This window comes from Penaeus japonicus, unplaced genomic scaffold (assembly GCF_977035675.1).
Source record: "Penaeus japonicus unplaced genomic scaffold, GWHDUDI00000001_assembly GWHDUDI00000003, whole genome shotgun sequence".
Classification (NCBI taxonomy): Eukaryota; Metazoa; Arthropoda; class Malacostraca; order Decapoda; family Penaeidae; genus Penaeus; species Penaeus japonicus.
In genome coordinates this window covers 1,579,080-1,593,365 of record NW_028234405.1, presented here as the reverse complement: position 1 = coordinate 1,593,365, position 14,286 = coordinate 1,579,080, and the positions used below count along the sequence as shown (strand labels likewise).

The 14,286-nt window shown below is 42.0% G+C and overlaps 1 protein-coding gene across 5 annotated transcripts in view; it reads right to left on the bottom strand.

Moving 5' to 3' along the window:
- Ptr (patched domain-containing protein) overlaps window positions 1-14,286 on the bottom strand; it is a 149,512-nt gene that overhangs the window by 88,812 nt on the left and 46,414 nt on the right. For 3 of the 5 annotated variants that reach the window (XR_015192519.1, XM_086554502.1, XM_086554495.1), the window contains one exon: window positions 12,269-12,747. The exons of the other annotated variants lie outside the window; for them this stretch is intronic. Coding sequence is in view for 2 of the 3 variants with exons in the window: in XM_086554502.1 (XP_086410628.1) it covers window positions 12,269-12,387 (119 nt within the window). In the remaining variant the exon portion in view is untranslated. Of the gene's footprint in view, window positions 1-12,268; window positions 12,748-14,286 lie in introns of those variants that run through there. 5 annotated transcript variants of the gene reach the window in all.

Genomic DNA, 14,286 nt, shown 5'->3' with positions numbered 1-14,286 from the left:
GCTCGTTTCTTAAAATCATGCGCCAGATACAAGACAAGTGTACTCCCGTGCATGACCACCTATGCGGATAAATCACCTCTCACAGCTGAGCTGGTTACCCGAAGACGGATATGAGTCATTAGACATGAGTAGGAGCACGTCGCATCCTTACTTCACTCATTGCGATCGCGTTTGCAACCTGAGATACAGATAGCAACTGCAATCACTGTCTCCCGAGCACACGCCCACGAAATGCTGCTGGTGCTGCCTGCTACCTTTGCTTTGCTGAGCGAGCGGTTTGTTTGGATTATTTGTATGCTGTGCTTGTGTCCTTCTCCTCTTGCAAACAGATGACCATACGCGAGAGGAATGAATATGTAGAACAAAAAATACAAACACACGAACACTCAGACACACACACACAAACACACACACACACACACACAAACACACACATACACGCACAAACACACACATACACGCACAAACACAAACATAAACACGCACGACAAACACAAACACAAACACACACGCACAGACACACACACACACACGACAAACACACACACAAACACACACATACACACACACGCACACACACACGCACGTGCCTCTCACTGTCCAAACACCTTCCTCTGAACCACAAAGTACCTTTTCCCTTCCTCCCTCCCTCCCTCCCTCCCTCCCTCCCTCCCTCGCCAGTACCACCTGCCTGCCTGCCTCTCCACCCACCACCTGGGAACCGGTCTCGGAAGAAGCAACTTTCCAACGCTCGATTGTGACGGTCTTATTAGCTGCGTTCGACTTGCCTCGTCTCTCTCTCTCTCTCTCTCTCTCTCTTTCTCTTTCTCTCTCTCTCTCCCTCTCTCTCTCTCTCTCTCTTTTGAAACTCATTTTGAAGAGATCAACGCGATCGAGAGGAACCTCGTGAGAGAGAGAGAGAGAGAGAGAGAGAGAGAGAGAGAGAGAGAGAGAGAGAGAGAGAGAGAGAGAGAGAGAGAGAGAGAGAGAGAGAGAGGTCATCGTCATAAAGGATCCGTCTCAGCCTAGGATAAATAAACACTCCTCATCATCTATCCTTCCCGGAAACAAATACAAATACCCTATCCTTAAAACACCCCCTGGCGAATTATCCTTTCCCAAAAAACGTCGAGAAGATAATCCCTATAATCCCGAAAAAAAAAACGGGAGATCGCCATACCACTGGGTGTCAGCCATATTCCTATAGCAAGACGGATACCTCTCTAAGATTTCTAAAACCTCGGGGCACCTCCTATCTCCTACGGGTTCTCGGATGCTGCGAACAAAGAGACTCTTGTTTCGAATCTCCAGGCACGTCGAGGAGGAGGATTCGCAAGACGTATGTATGAATGTCTGACACGGTGTCTCGAGGTTGCTTGACTTGCTTAGGCGAATGTTTTGCGTAATTACGTTTGCTCCGCACCCTTTGTTTCTGTCTTTTTTTCTGTCTGTCTGTTTGTCTGTCTGTGTGTCAGTGTGTGTGTCTGTCTGTCTGCCTGTCTGTGTGTGTGTCTGTCTGTCTGTCTACCTGTCTGTCTGTCTCTCCTTATTTCAGACGAAGAAAAAACAGCAAAAAAACTACAGCCTATAAAAGATATACATAATCTATAAAAGTACATCCCGAGTCAAACATCACTAAATAAAACTAAATAAACCGAAAACAAAATGAGACCTACCGAAAAGGAAAGAAAGAAAATGAGAGTAATAAATGAGCGAGCGAATGAAAATCCAATTAATATCAACGTTAAAGAATATCCTTCGATACGCCAGTCAAGCAAGTGGGATGTTCCAGCGTTCTTGCATCGTTGTAAAAATATTCCCAACAAGCATAGCAACCACTCGTAAAAAAAATATATGAATATGAGAACAAAACAAAAAAAAATATATAAGTAGAAAACAACAACAACAGAGAAGAGACACACAATAAGGAAGAACGTGATATGAAATGGAAAGAATGGCAGATTACAAGACTGACTCAGCGAATGGCAGTCACGCATCGTGGCTCTTCAAAGAAAACAAAGGAAAAAGTGCGAGAAATCGAAGGATCTTGTGAAAAGGAAAAAAAAGAGAAAGGAAACATGAATAAGGAAATCCAGAAGTGGTAAAGATTAATGAGATGAAAAAATAAATCAATGAATGAGGGAATTGCTGAGTAACAATATATATATATATATATACATATATATAGATAGATAGATAGATATAGATATTTGTATGTATGTGTGAGTGTGGTGTGGTGTACTGTGGTGTGTGTGTGTGTGTATAAGAGAGAGAGAGAGAGAGAGAGAGAGAGAGAGAGAGAGAGAGAGAGAGAGAGAGAGAGAGAGAGAGAGAGAGAGATAGAGAGAGAGACAGGTATTTACACATACATGTTTCCGGTGTTCGCGTGCTTAATGTACTGACGTTCGGGGTTAATATGAATGATTAATTTCAACAAAGCAATATTCTTTCCTTAGAGTGGTGAACCTGATGTCCCTTTTTTATATATAATTTGTTACTAATCAAGTATAGATTATTTATATAAGTGTACGTACATGAATCAGAATATGTTTACGTATATGGATGTAAGTAAATGTACATACATACGCTCGCAGAGTTACTTACGAGCTTATATAAGTCCGGATGTAAATGCAAGTGCGCATGTCCACGAAGCTACTGAACCGAAGTGCGGCGCAAAGACGCACATACGCGTCCGCAACGTTATTGTACGTACTTATACGTACTTATATAAGTGTAAGTACATACATCCTCGAAGCTACTTTACTGACTTACATATAAAAAAGAGTGATATTGATTACAGGGGAGATTCACTATTTACCTTTGTCACTGGGCAACTAAAGCGGAGGGAGGGAGGGAGGGAGGGGGGAGGGGGTTATGGGAAAAAGAGGAGGAGGGAAGAGAGGGGAGGAGGGAGGGGGTAGAGGGGTTATGGGAAAAAGAGGAGGGGGAAGAGAGGGGAGGAGGGAGGGAGGGGGTAGAGGGGTTAGGGGAAAAAGAGGAGGAGGGAAGAGAGGGGAGGGCGTTAAGGGAAAATGAGAGGGGGGGAAGATGGGAGGGGGTTAAGGATAAATGAGGGGGGGGGGAGAGAAGAGAGGGGAGGGGGGAGGGAATAAATACAAGGTGGTAAAGATGGAGACTGACGTAACAGGAAGAAAAAAGAAGGAAGAGGAAATAAGAAGAAGGAAATTTGAAAAATCTTAATGAATAAATAGATAAATGAAAAAAAATAAAAATAAATATTCTGAAAATATATTTTGAACCCCTGCGTTCCTTTGAATTGCGAACGTTTGAATGAAAAAATTAAAACAGAATTGGAACAAAAAAACAGAAAGTGTTTTGCCTATTTCCTTGTTGCGGACGCCCGTCTCCCCAAGTACAAATACAGTGCGGTGGTATTTATTTCCGAAGATAATCTGGCGATCTGGATATTCATCTATCAAGAGATCCTCCTCTTTGCTTGCGAATTCATCATTGCACATTCATCCGAACCGGTCTGCTTTCAAGGATTCCGCTGACAAACAGAAAATCTCCGAAGGTGAGGATTAATTAATATCCGAGGTACCTTTACTGTATCAGTTTTCGAGGATGTACTACGAGAGGGGAGAGGGGAGGGGAGAGGGGGGAGAGGAAGAGGGGGAAGAGAGGGTAGAGGGGGGGAAGAGAGGGGAGAGGGGAAGAGAGGGGAGAGGGGGAAGAGGGGAGAGAGAGAGGGGAAGAGGGGAAAGGGGAGAGAGGGGAGAGAGGGAAAAGGGGGGAGAGGGGAGGAGGAGAAGGGGAAGAGGAGAGAGAGGGGAGGAGGAGGGAAGAGTGGGTAAGGGGGGGGGACGAAACGAAAACGACACCCGAGAGAGCTTTTAAAGGAGGGATGGGTATACGGTTAGAGAGCGGGTGGAGCTGAGGTCAGTGGGTTAAGACGGCGCGCGACCTCGTTCTGGGTGGGAGGGAGGGAGGGAGAGAGAGGGGGAGGGGGGGAGTGGGTGTTAGTGTGTGCTGTCGTCGCCGTCAATGCAAGGGAGGGGGGGGGACGTGTGCGCGTGTGGTCTCCTGTGAGCGATCGGCGATTCGGAACTTTATCGCGAAGTCGGAATGGAGTTTAAAAAATAAATAAGATAAAAAAAAGTAAGCTAAAATAAAAAAAAATAACATTGACCTTTATCGCGAGGTCGAAATGGAATTAAAAAATGAAATAGAATAAAACAAAACTAAGTTAAAACAAAACAAAGCAAAACTGAATTGAGTTAAATTAATCAAGTTAAAATTCAAAAGTTCAACTGGGACGGTTTTCCACGCTATCGAAAGGGGGAATAACAAAGAAATGTAACTCCTACAAATTACAACGCATGGTTAACAGGCCAGGTAGCTTATTTCCCATCCCTCCAAAACAAGAAACGAAGAAAATGAAAGCAAGAAATGACTGGGAAAAACCCTGCAGTCGGCCTCAAGAGGCGTAAGTTTTGTTGCCATGGTGACCAAGACGCCGCAGTGAGGAGAAAAAAAAATAGATTGATTCACGGAGGAACGACCACGATAACCAAAAAAGAATAATTAAATGAAAAATAAAATTATGATAAAAGATAAATGGTGAAAGAAAATACCACGACTGTCCTTGAACCTGAAAAGGTGATGGTGAAGGGAGGGGAGGGGAGGGGAGGGGGGAAGAGGGGAGGAGTACAAGAAGTGTGGGGGGGGGAAGAGCAAACAACGAGGGGAGGGGGTTACCGGAGGGGAAGGGGGAGTGAGGGCTAAAGGAGTGGAAAGATGGGGGAGGGAGTTACCGGAGGGGAAGGGGGAAGGGGTGGAGGGGTGGGGAAGGGGTGAAGGGTTGGAGGGGAGGGGGTTTAGACACAGGCAGGCAGGCAGCAGTTCGGAAGGTGATTCACGGCACACACTCGCGGTTGGCAATACATCGTTTCCTCTCCATCTCCTTTCCGCCAAGGACATAATGCGTAAATATCCACCGTTCTTGCTACCCAAATAATTATTACCTGCGGCTCTTCCTACCCCCTCCTGCCCTGCAATTGCTACTGTCTAATCTCCTTTCCTTGTTAGGCTCTGTTATAAATTGGGTGTTTACCTTCCACGGCAGAGGCGGAAATAAAATGTTTATTTTTTGTCACTTTCGGATATTTTCGTATTTGCAATTACGTCGTGTATAAAAACGACAACAACAACATTTAGACGTGTCCTTTAACGTCCTTATGTAATGAACTCCCGAGACAATCCTTGCTAATGAAAACACTTGAATATTCCGATCATCAAGGCTGTACTCTCAGTGTATGAACAAATACCTATCCTTTGATTTACTTGCGAGTCGATAATCCTTATCCCACTCCTCAATTTATTCTATCCTCGTAAATTCTTTTGAGGATCTTTCTTACCGCCCTTTGCATCTTCGTTATCTTTTCCATCCCTTTCACTGTTTTCTTAACGCACTCTCCTTTTTCTCCTTTTTTCAGAATCGAAATCGAATCCTTTCTTATTCTCTTTCTCTGTCTAACTATCGCTCACTTTCTCTTTCTCTATCCATTTCTCTCTCTCTCTCTCTCTATCTATCTATCTATCTATCTCTATCTCTCTCTCTGTAATCTCCTCTTTCTTCTATCTTCACCTCCTGCATTCTCTTTCTTCTCATATTTATTCCCCACGTTACTTTATTTGCTCCACGTCCTCTGTTCTTCCACCCTGAATCAAAAACACCTAAACAAAGTAAAGATCAAAGGTGAGCGAAAAAAAACGATTCTACTCCCTCTGAAATCGCAATAATAGCGAAGTCACCGCTCGAATGTCAACACAACACGCGAGTACCTGAGCTGGATCGAATAAGCTATGCATACCATTTCCACCCGCGTTTTCAATCGCAACACGCACGGTGGTGCTTCTTCGTGGATAGCCTAACACTAACTCTTATAAGTTTACAGCGATCAGTTTCAAAAGGATCTATCTCTATCGCTTCTGAAATCGACTCTGAGTGATGATAGCTAACCGTATTTCGTATCTCCGCCAAGGTGCCAGTCAGTCATCGGCGTTGTATAAGTTGCAATTACCGCCTGCAATCCGTCAGACCGTGGGCGCTTACACAAGTCCCCTTTCCGGGAATACCGACGAAAACGGACAATCGTGGCACGAGAAGGGAGGGGGGGGAGGGGGTCTGTACAACACGGGATGTGCGTCATAGCCAATGCGCAGTTCAAAGGATACTTTAATACATACTAAAAAAATAATAATAATAATAAAAAAAAACAAAACATTCGACATTCCTTTTGAATGAGGTTATGGGATATCACGGGCGGCTTGACAAGTAATCGACTTCGCACTGAGGATAATAGGCGGGACAATATCGTGTATCCCGAAGGTGTTGTAGCCACTGTCAATACGGCTTCTGCTTCTGCTTCTACTTCTGCTTCCCTCTTCCTTCCTAAACTACTTTGCATAAAAATACGATAATCAAGTCCTTCCTGTTAAAAAAAAAATAAAAAGGGTGGTTGCATTTTTGTGGATATAACCTCTGCGAGCCTGAAGGACAACACACACTCCATCCTCACGTTTTATGAAAAGAAGGATGACCGGCTATAAAGCGTAGGATTCCTGGAGTTTGAATCCTGCATCACCACGGTCATCGGTGTCCAGCGAACCATCAGCAGGATATGGGCGTGATGGACCGAGCATTCAATGGGTATGGGCGTCTATGTAAGAATGACTTGCAAAGCCAACTCGTATGTCATCGAGGTTGCTAAGGATTTACGACCACGTCATTACTCTTTCGATTCTATTAGTTTGTATCATGTTTATTTATTTTTTTATTTTATTCTATGCGTACTCGAGGCGTGATTGAGAAAATGGAAAAAAAAAAAAAAAAAAAAAAATATATATATATATATATATATATATATATATATATATATATATATATATATATTTTGATACATCACGTAGAAATACCTGGCTTACCCCTGGTCATCGAAGGACATTCATCAAACTTACCTGTCCTTATAACTTTTGGAAAACCATATAACACGTCTTTGTTGACATACCTGTTGAAGAAAGAGAAAAGGAAAACATTAATATCATTTAACTTTTTTTATACACAAAGAACAAAGTAAATTGCCAACAGGTGGCGATCGACAGGTTGGTAAACAAAGATAGAACATTAAAAATAATAAATCCTAAACAAAGGATAGAGCGATCGCTTATTGTGGCACTTCCGGTGGGTCTTTGTACCTTACAAGCAGGTTGTACTGGTAGTAAATAATATTTCTGCTTCGCATATAACACATCTTGATAGAATGCAAAAAAAACATTCACTGGAAATAAGCTTAAATGATATTGAATACAAGGGCAATGCACAATATATATTTTTTTTCTAATGAAATATGAAAATACAAATTAATAAATCTGATCTTTATGATGCTTAAGATTACATAATATTTAAGACTTAAGAGTGAGGCAAAGTAATCTTATATTTATCATCGTCGGACCAATCCTGATTTTTTAAGGATAATATATTTTACGATTTTTTTTGTTCATCTTATCCTATTAACTCTTAACGATTTGTTTTATCGCTTTTATCTTTTCTTTGTCGGTAAACTGTATTTTTTTTCCTAGTTATCGATATTATTCCTCAGTACCTTTTGTTAAGCTATTATATTTTGTTACTTTTATATGTTATATTAATCTTCACGTACACACCCCCTGTTGAGACGCACTGGTAACTTATATAATAATAATAGTAATAAAAATAATATACTAGACAGTAATTACACACTGCCCATAAACATTCCTTACAAAACGACTTCATCCATATGGCTGATTCCATTACTTACGAAGAAGTAAATGTGACATCGCCCAAAGCATATTCACAGATATCCGTGAATAAAATGATAATCAAACTATTCCCCAACCTCAAGGAAATCGAGTTATGTCAAAAAAAAAAAAAAAAAAAAAAAAAAAAAAAAAAAAAAAAAAAAAAAAAAAAAACCCTTTGAATTTCCAGCTCTTAATCCAGCTGTTTCCAGTTTGGGGTTCGGCTATCGTTTACCTCGAGCTTTTGAAACAAGATTATGATTAAATCGTAAATCGCGCAGGTCGAAAAGTGGTGGTGGTCGTGTGAGAAAATCGTTAGTCGGTTTGTACGAAGTGTATGGCCTCAGTTGTGCTTGAAAGAGTTGTGTTGCTTTCTCTCTCTCTCTCTCTCTCTCCCTCTCTCTCTTTCTCTCTCCCTCTCTATCTACCTCTCTCTCTCTCTCTCTCTCTCTCTCTCTCTCTCTCTCTCTCTCTCTCTCTCTCTCTCTCTCCCTTTCCTGGTCGATCAGTGCATGTGTATTTGCAATCTGCTATGTGCATGTTCTGTTATCTCTGTTTCTTTGTCTATTTATTTCATCTCTAGGGTGTATCTCTGCATGTGTATGTATCTTTGTGTTGATTGTCGGCCTCTCTGTTTGTTTCTCTGTTTCTTTCTCTGTCTGTCTCCCTGTCTCTCTCTCTCTCTCTCTCCCTCTCTCTCTCTCTCTTTGTCTCTCTCTCTCTCTCTCTCTCCCTCTCTCTCTCTCTCTTTGTCTCTCTCTCTCTCTCTCTCTCTCTCTCTCTCTCTCTCTCTCTCTCTCTCTCTCTCTCTCTCTCTCTCCCTCTCTCTCAGATCGAGCCCCGTCCAAGCTCGTGAGTTCCCACAGTCGCTCTCTAACAATACTGCACACGCCGACACAGGCGGGCTCGCCTCAGTGCATATAGCATATGCTCCGCTTATCCTTATCTCTCTCTCTCTCTCTCTCTCTCTCTCTGTCTTCTTCTTCTCTCTCTCTCTCTCTCTCTCTCTCTCTCTCTCTCTCTCTCTCTCTCTCTCTCTCTCCCTCTCTAAGATATATCTCTCTGCTTATGTGCGTGTTCTGTGCATCACATAAGAGAAATCTATTTGCCTACACGGTGAAAACGAAGCCAAGTGTAATTATAGGAGTTCTTACATCCGGTGGCTGGCCTACCAGCTGCGGTTAACACCCACCGCATGGCGCCCGCTGCATTGCTTTGGGCTTCGTCCTGTCACAAGGTTTTGATTTCTTCAAAGCACAACCGCTGGACACTTTGTTTGTGCTTCTTGTCGTGACATGATACCGCGCGAAGGAAAGCATGTCGACTACGCCATTGTTGCGCATGCGCGGTTTATTTTGAAACGTCTTTTGATTACTTTGGGTAAGAAACGGTCTTTTCTTTCTAAAAAAACGACTGTACATTGGAAACGATTAGGGTTAATGGACCCCCTTAAAGCAAAGATCAGACCACAGTACTCTTTCGAGTCCTTGATAAGGCTACAAGCAGTCTCTTGAACCCTACTAAAACCACAAAACCGTAATACTGCACAATTTTCTTTTTCCTATTCATGTCTTTTTCCCTGAATCCATATTCTCATAGGTGTGTAAGAGTGAACTAACCCCCAAGCGCTAAGTAAAAAAAGAGAATAATGGCTATTCCTATCTCTTCTTTTTACACTCTCCAGAGACACTTAGCAAAACCACATCGCTGTTAAAACCTGCATCTCTTTCCCATCACACATGAACTAAGCTTGGTTATGCAATGACTATTCTGAAGTAGGTTAACAACATGTGAAAACGGGATACACTTACGTTTGTCTTTGCTAACTTCTATTTAGGTTATACACATCTATTTAGGTGTCATTTAACCCTGACGTCACTGCTGTTTAGGCAATCAATATCTTTGTTTTGGGGATAATACTCGTGCCTTAAGGGTTAACGCACGAGGTAGAGGTTAATGTACGCGAAATGAACTGTTCATTTGAACATCGGCAAATCCTTCACAAAAGGGATGAAGATTTATTCATAATGAAGGCTGTTTCGTCACCGTGAGGCAATCGCTGATGAGGAGTACATTGCATATGGCTATGTGGCATTCGTGTGAAGAGTAAATAAATAGATCATAAATGTAATGTGACACACATACACAGATGCACACACAGAGGTACATACACTTACACATGCACATGCACACACGCACACACACACACACACACACAGAGGTACATACACTTACACATGCACACACACACACAGATGCACACACAGAGGTACATACACATACACATGCACACACACACACACACACACACACACACACACACACACACACACACACACACACAAGCACGCACATATGACCCCATCACTCGAGAGGTAGAAGGAAGGCAGACACACACCGTCAAGAAAGTCCCTTATAATAAATCCATTACCCAGATGGCAAGAGGTCTGTCTGTCACTGCCCCTCCAGCCTGGCGACGCAATATTGGCGTCAGGTGTTCGTTCTCTGGAAGGGGGGGAGGGGGTCGAACACTTTCCTATTGCTTCATTAACACGTAAATTTATTTTTACTTCATGGTGATAAAATATCCGTTTCGAAAATCTTCAACCTGGATTTTAACCACTCGATATAATATAAACCCCTCTAGACGAAACAAAAGATGTCTCCTATGTGACCTGAAGAGGAAATCCAGGTAGGATAAAGAGGATAAAGAGCATCAGGTCAGGTGTCGGGTAGAACAGGTACCGTCTGAGGACCCCCCTGCATAGGCCTAGACACCTGTGGTCCCTCGGGAGGTCGCTATGGTTACCTGCCAGCGTGAGTCGTCCATCTTTCTTTGTCCTTTAATCACACCTGTAATCTCCGTTCACTACCTGTTCATTGTACCGCCGGAATAGAATTTATGAAATCAATTCAGCGAACGCAGTAGGGGAGTTGACGTCTTTTTTTTTGGCGGGCTTTTTAGTCAAACGAACCGAACGTCTTTGCGCTTCTTTAGTCAGAGGCAAGAATAAGAATGTCTTATGTCTTTTCGTCCGTTTTGAACATTTCTGTCAGGTTCCGTCTGACTTTCGTCGGTCGATTTCCGTTACAGCGACTTTTGTCTCTCTTGCTTCTGGTTCCCTTGTCAATATTCGAGTTAATTATTCTCTTCCGCATCTTAAGTGATAATGAATATATGAGACTTAACAACCTACTTCGTCTCTCGGGTGAAAGAAAGAACCGCCATGTAGTCGGAAATGTCAACAGGGAATCCGTTAATCCTTTTAAAACCCTCCTTGAACTGATGTGACTTGAAGGATTCCATAGTTCTTAGACTAATCTTGCTTAGGATGCGAGGGAAGGAGGTGTCAGTGAGGTATATTATATGCGTGCAAGCACAAAAACTCATAAACAGAAACTGTAATCCACTCAGTCGGACCACAATTTAAGAAGCACCGTAAAGCCCAAACTTGCTTCTCTTGATGACCATCCCTAGCATTACCTGAACACGAATTCACCATCATCATCATCATCATCATCATCATCTTCTTATAAAAAAAAGTCATCACAAACCAATCACTTTCTTCCTTAACTATCGCACCGCCATCACCACCCTACCCAAAACATACGATTACCCTACATTTCGCCGTAATGACATAACATTTAGACGCTGCGACGAGTAAACAAACAAGCCACATGCCATCCTCGGACCAGAGCGGCAGATGGCGCTAGTGTGACGTTGAATAATGCGTCCCCACTAAGCTTTCTAAGATAGCCACATCTGAAGGATGGTGGCGACTGTTGCGACAGACATGTGGACAGTCAGTCATCATACTTTAGTCATGCTTCATAGAGTTCATAGAGACGGTCAAGTATTGTGGTGAGGGTAATCTACGTGTGATGGTTATTTACTGTGACTGATAGATTGTAATGAGAGTTAAACAAATTCGAAGTTTGATGTATGGATAGCGTTTGCAAGATTTGCATTTTATCTTTTATTGATCTTGGTATAGGATTCATAGCAACATCAATCAACATTCGAATCAATCGCCAATACACGTGATAATACATAGCAATTACTTAATATATGTACTTGGTATTTCTACGATTTCTTTGTTAAATGAACGACGGATGTTTTGATTTTGTAAGTTTAGTACAAATTACCTTCCACAAAATAAACATATAAGACAGGGAAAACATTCAGCCTGGAATGTTAACTCATCCTCACACCGCAGCCAAAAAATCATCTAAAAAATGTTTTACAAGGAATAATAACTACACCCGAATACCATTGGAAAGCCGGATTTGAGACAGAGAGAGAGGGGAAAAAAAAAAAAAAATAAAAAAAAAAATAAAAATAAAATAAAACATCTATCTAACACAATTAAGTACCGTGACATTATTCATCATAATAGTACCACAGATGGTACCTAGTACAGTACATCAACCACCACGCCCCCTACAGAGCGACATAGAGACAACCTACCCGTCATAACGTTGGTGTTTGATGCAGAAGCCTTGATGTGCCTCCATTGCGTTGACGGGGGGGAGTCCAGGGGGGGGACCGCCCACGGCAGGATGATGGCGGCTTGATCCGTTTCTCATACTTGCTTCTCCCGTCCCAACTCACTCTCACTTTCTTGTGCTTTTGTGCTTGTTACGTTTCCTACGTTTCCAATTATCTGAATTATGTGTTTCTTGCGGTTTTTTTTTTTTTTTTTTTGAATCGATCTTTTCTGAAGGTTGTCGGATGGGTGGGGGTGGATGGGGGTGTGGGGGGGTGGGGGGGAAGACACTTCACTGTAGTTTTATGAAGCTTTCTCTTCTTCTTCTTTTGGGACTTTTTCAGCCATCGGAAGGTTCCGAACGACCATCCATTTAGCTATATCACTGTATTTGTTTTGTTTTATTCCTTTCAAAGTTATTCAGTCATTCAGAGACTCGGATCAAAATCGTCTTAATTAACTAGAAATCCGAAAACAAAAAGGGTATGGTTAGAAAAAAAAAAACACTCACAGATTTAAAAAAAAAAAAAAAAAAAAAAAAAAAAAAAAAAAATCAAGACACAAAGTCAGTATTTGGTGGAATTGTTTTTTTTTTTTTGGTTGTTGGGTTGACTCTATGGAGTGAATCAACATACATCAACGAAAAATCTGATTATCACCCCCCACGTAACGACTCTTAAATTGATTAAGAACCTCGTGAGAGTTCACCCGAAGGAAAACAGGATCTGAAGCAAATTGACCTTCGGGATTTTCAGAAGTTTCCCTTTTTTTCTAACTCTTAGATGTCGATGCATGGTTGTTTGTCATTGGGATTAGATACTTCTGCATTATGCGCTTTATTATATATATGCAATTGATCGAATTCACTGTTGATGATTCTCCCAGCGCCCCCCCCCCCACACACACAGATACATCATCATCATCATCATCATCATCAATAACATCATCACTAACACACACACATACACACATACACACACACACACACACTTACACCATCATCATCCCCTCTCCCCTCCCCTCCCCCCTCCCCCCTCTCCCTTCACCAAGACAAAACAAAATGCAAACCGAATACAAAAAAAAAAAAAAAAAAAAAAAAAAAAAAAAAAATCTTTCGCAACGATCACGTTTTGCATTTCAACTCAAGGATAAACTAAAGAGCGGTTGTAGCAACTCGAGCTAACAACATTATACAACTCAAAGTCAACTAACACCAAAACACACGGCGATCAGGTTTATTATGTTCTTTTAAACAAGGGTCTTACAAATGAGAGATGCAATGCGCTTATTAATGTTCCACAACCCTTTATTTTTCTCTTAACTGTATCAGAATAAGAATCCCTGCATGACCGCTAACCAAATAATAAGCATTCTGTGATTGCATAAGCTATGGATACGTTGTCATGAGCGCGTCATGAGGTGTTGAGAAACAGGATTTAAAAAAAAACGGATACGAACAGCTGGGAATGCGAGAGAAAGGCGGAGAACAGGAGGAGGAGGAGAAAGAGAGGGAAAGGGAAGAAGCGAGGGAGAAAGTAAAGGGGGGAGAGAAGGCGGGATGGAATGAGTGTGGGTGGCTAAGTGGGTGAGTGAGAGAGAGAAGAGAAGAGAAGAGAAAGAAGAGAAAGAGAAGAGAAAGAAGGGAAAGAGAAGATAAAGAAGAGAAAGAGAAGAGAAAGAAGGGAAAGAGAAGAGAAAGAAGAGAAAGAGAAGAGAAAGAAGAGAAAGAGAAGAAGAAAGTAAGAGAGAAAGAGAGAGAGAAAGACGAGAAAGAAAAGAGAGAGAAATAGAAAGAAAGAAAGAGAAGAAAAGAGAAGGGGCTAGAAAGAGAAACATAGAGAGAGAGAGAGAGAGTGAGAGAGAAAGCAAAATATGGAGCGAAAGAGAGAGTGTGTGTGTGACTGAAAGTAAAGGTTACAACACATGGAGTCAGCCGAGATAACCTTTGCCGTGAGCGCGGGGCAGTTGAGGAGGAGGAGGAGGAGGAGGAGGAGGAGGA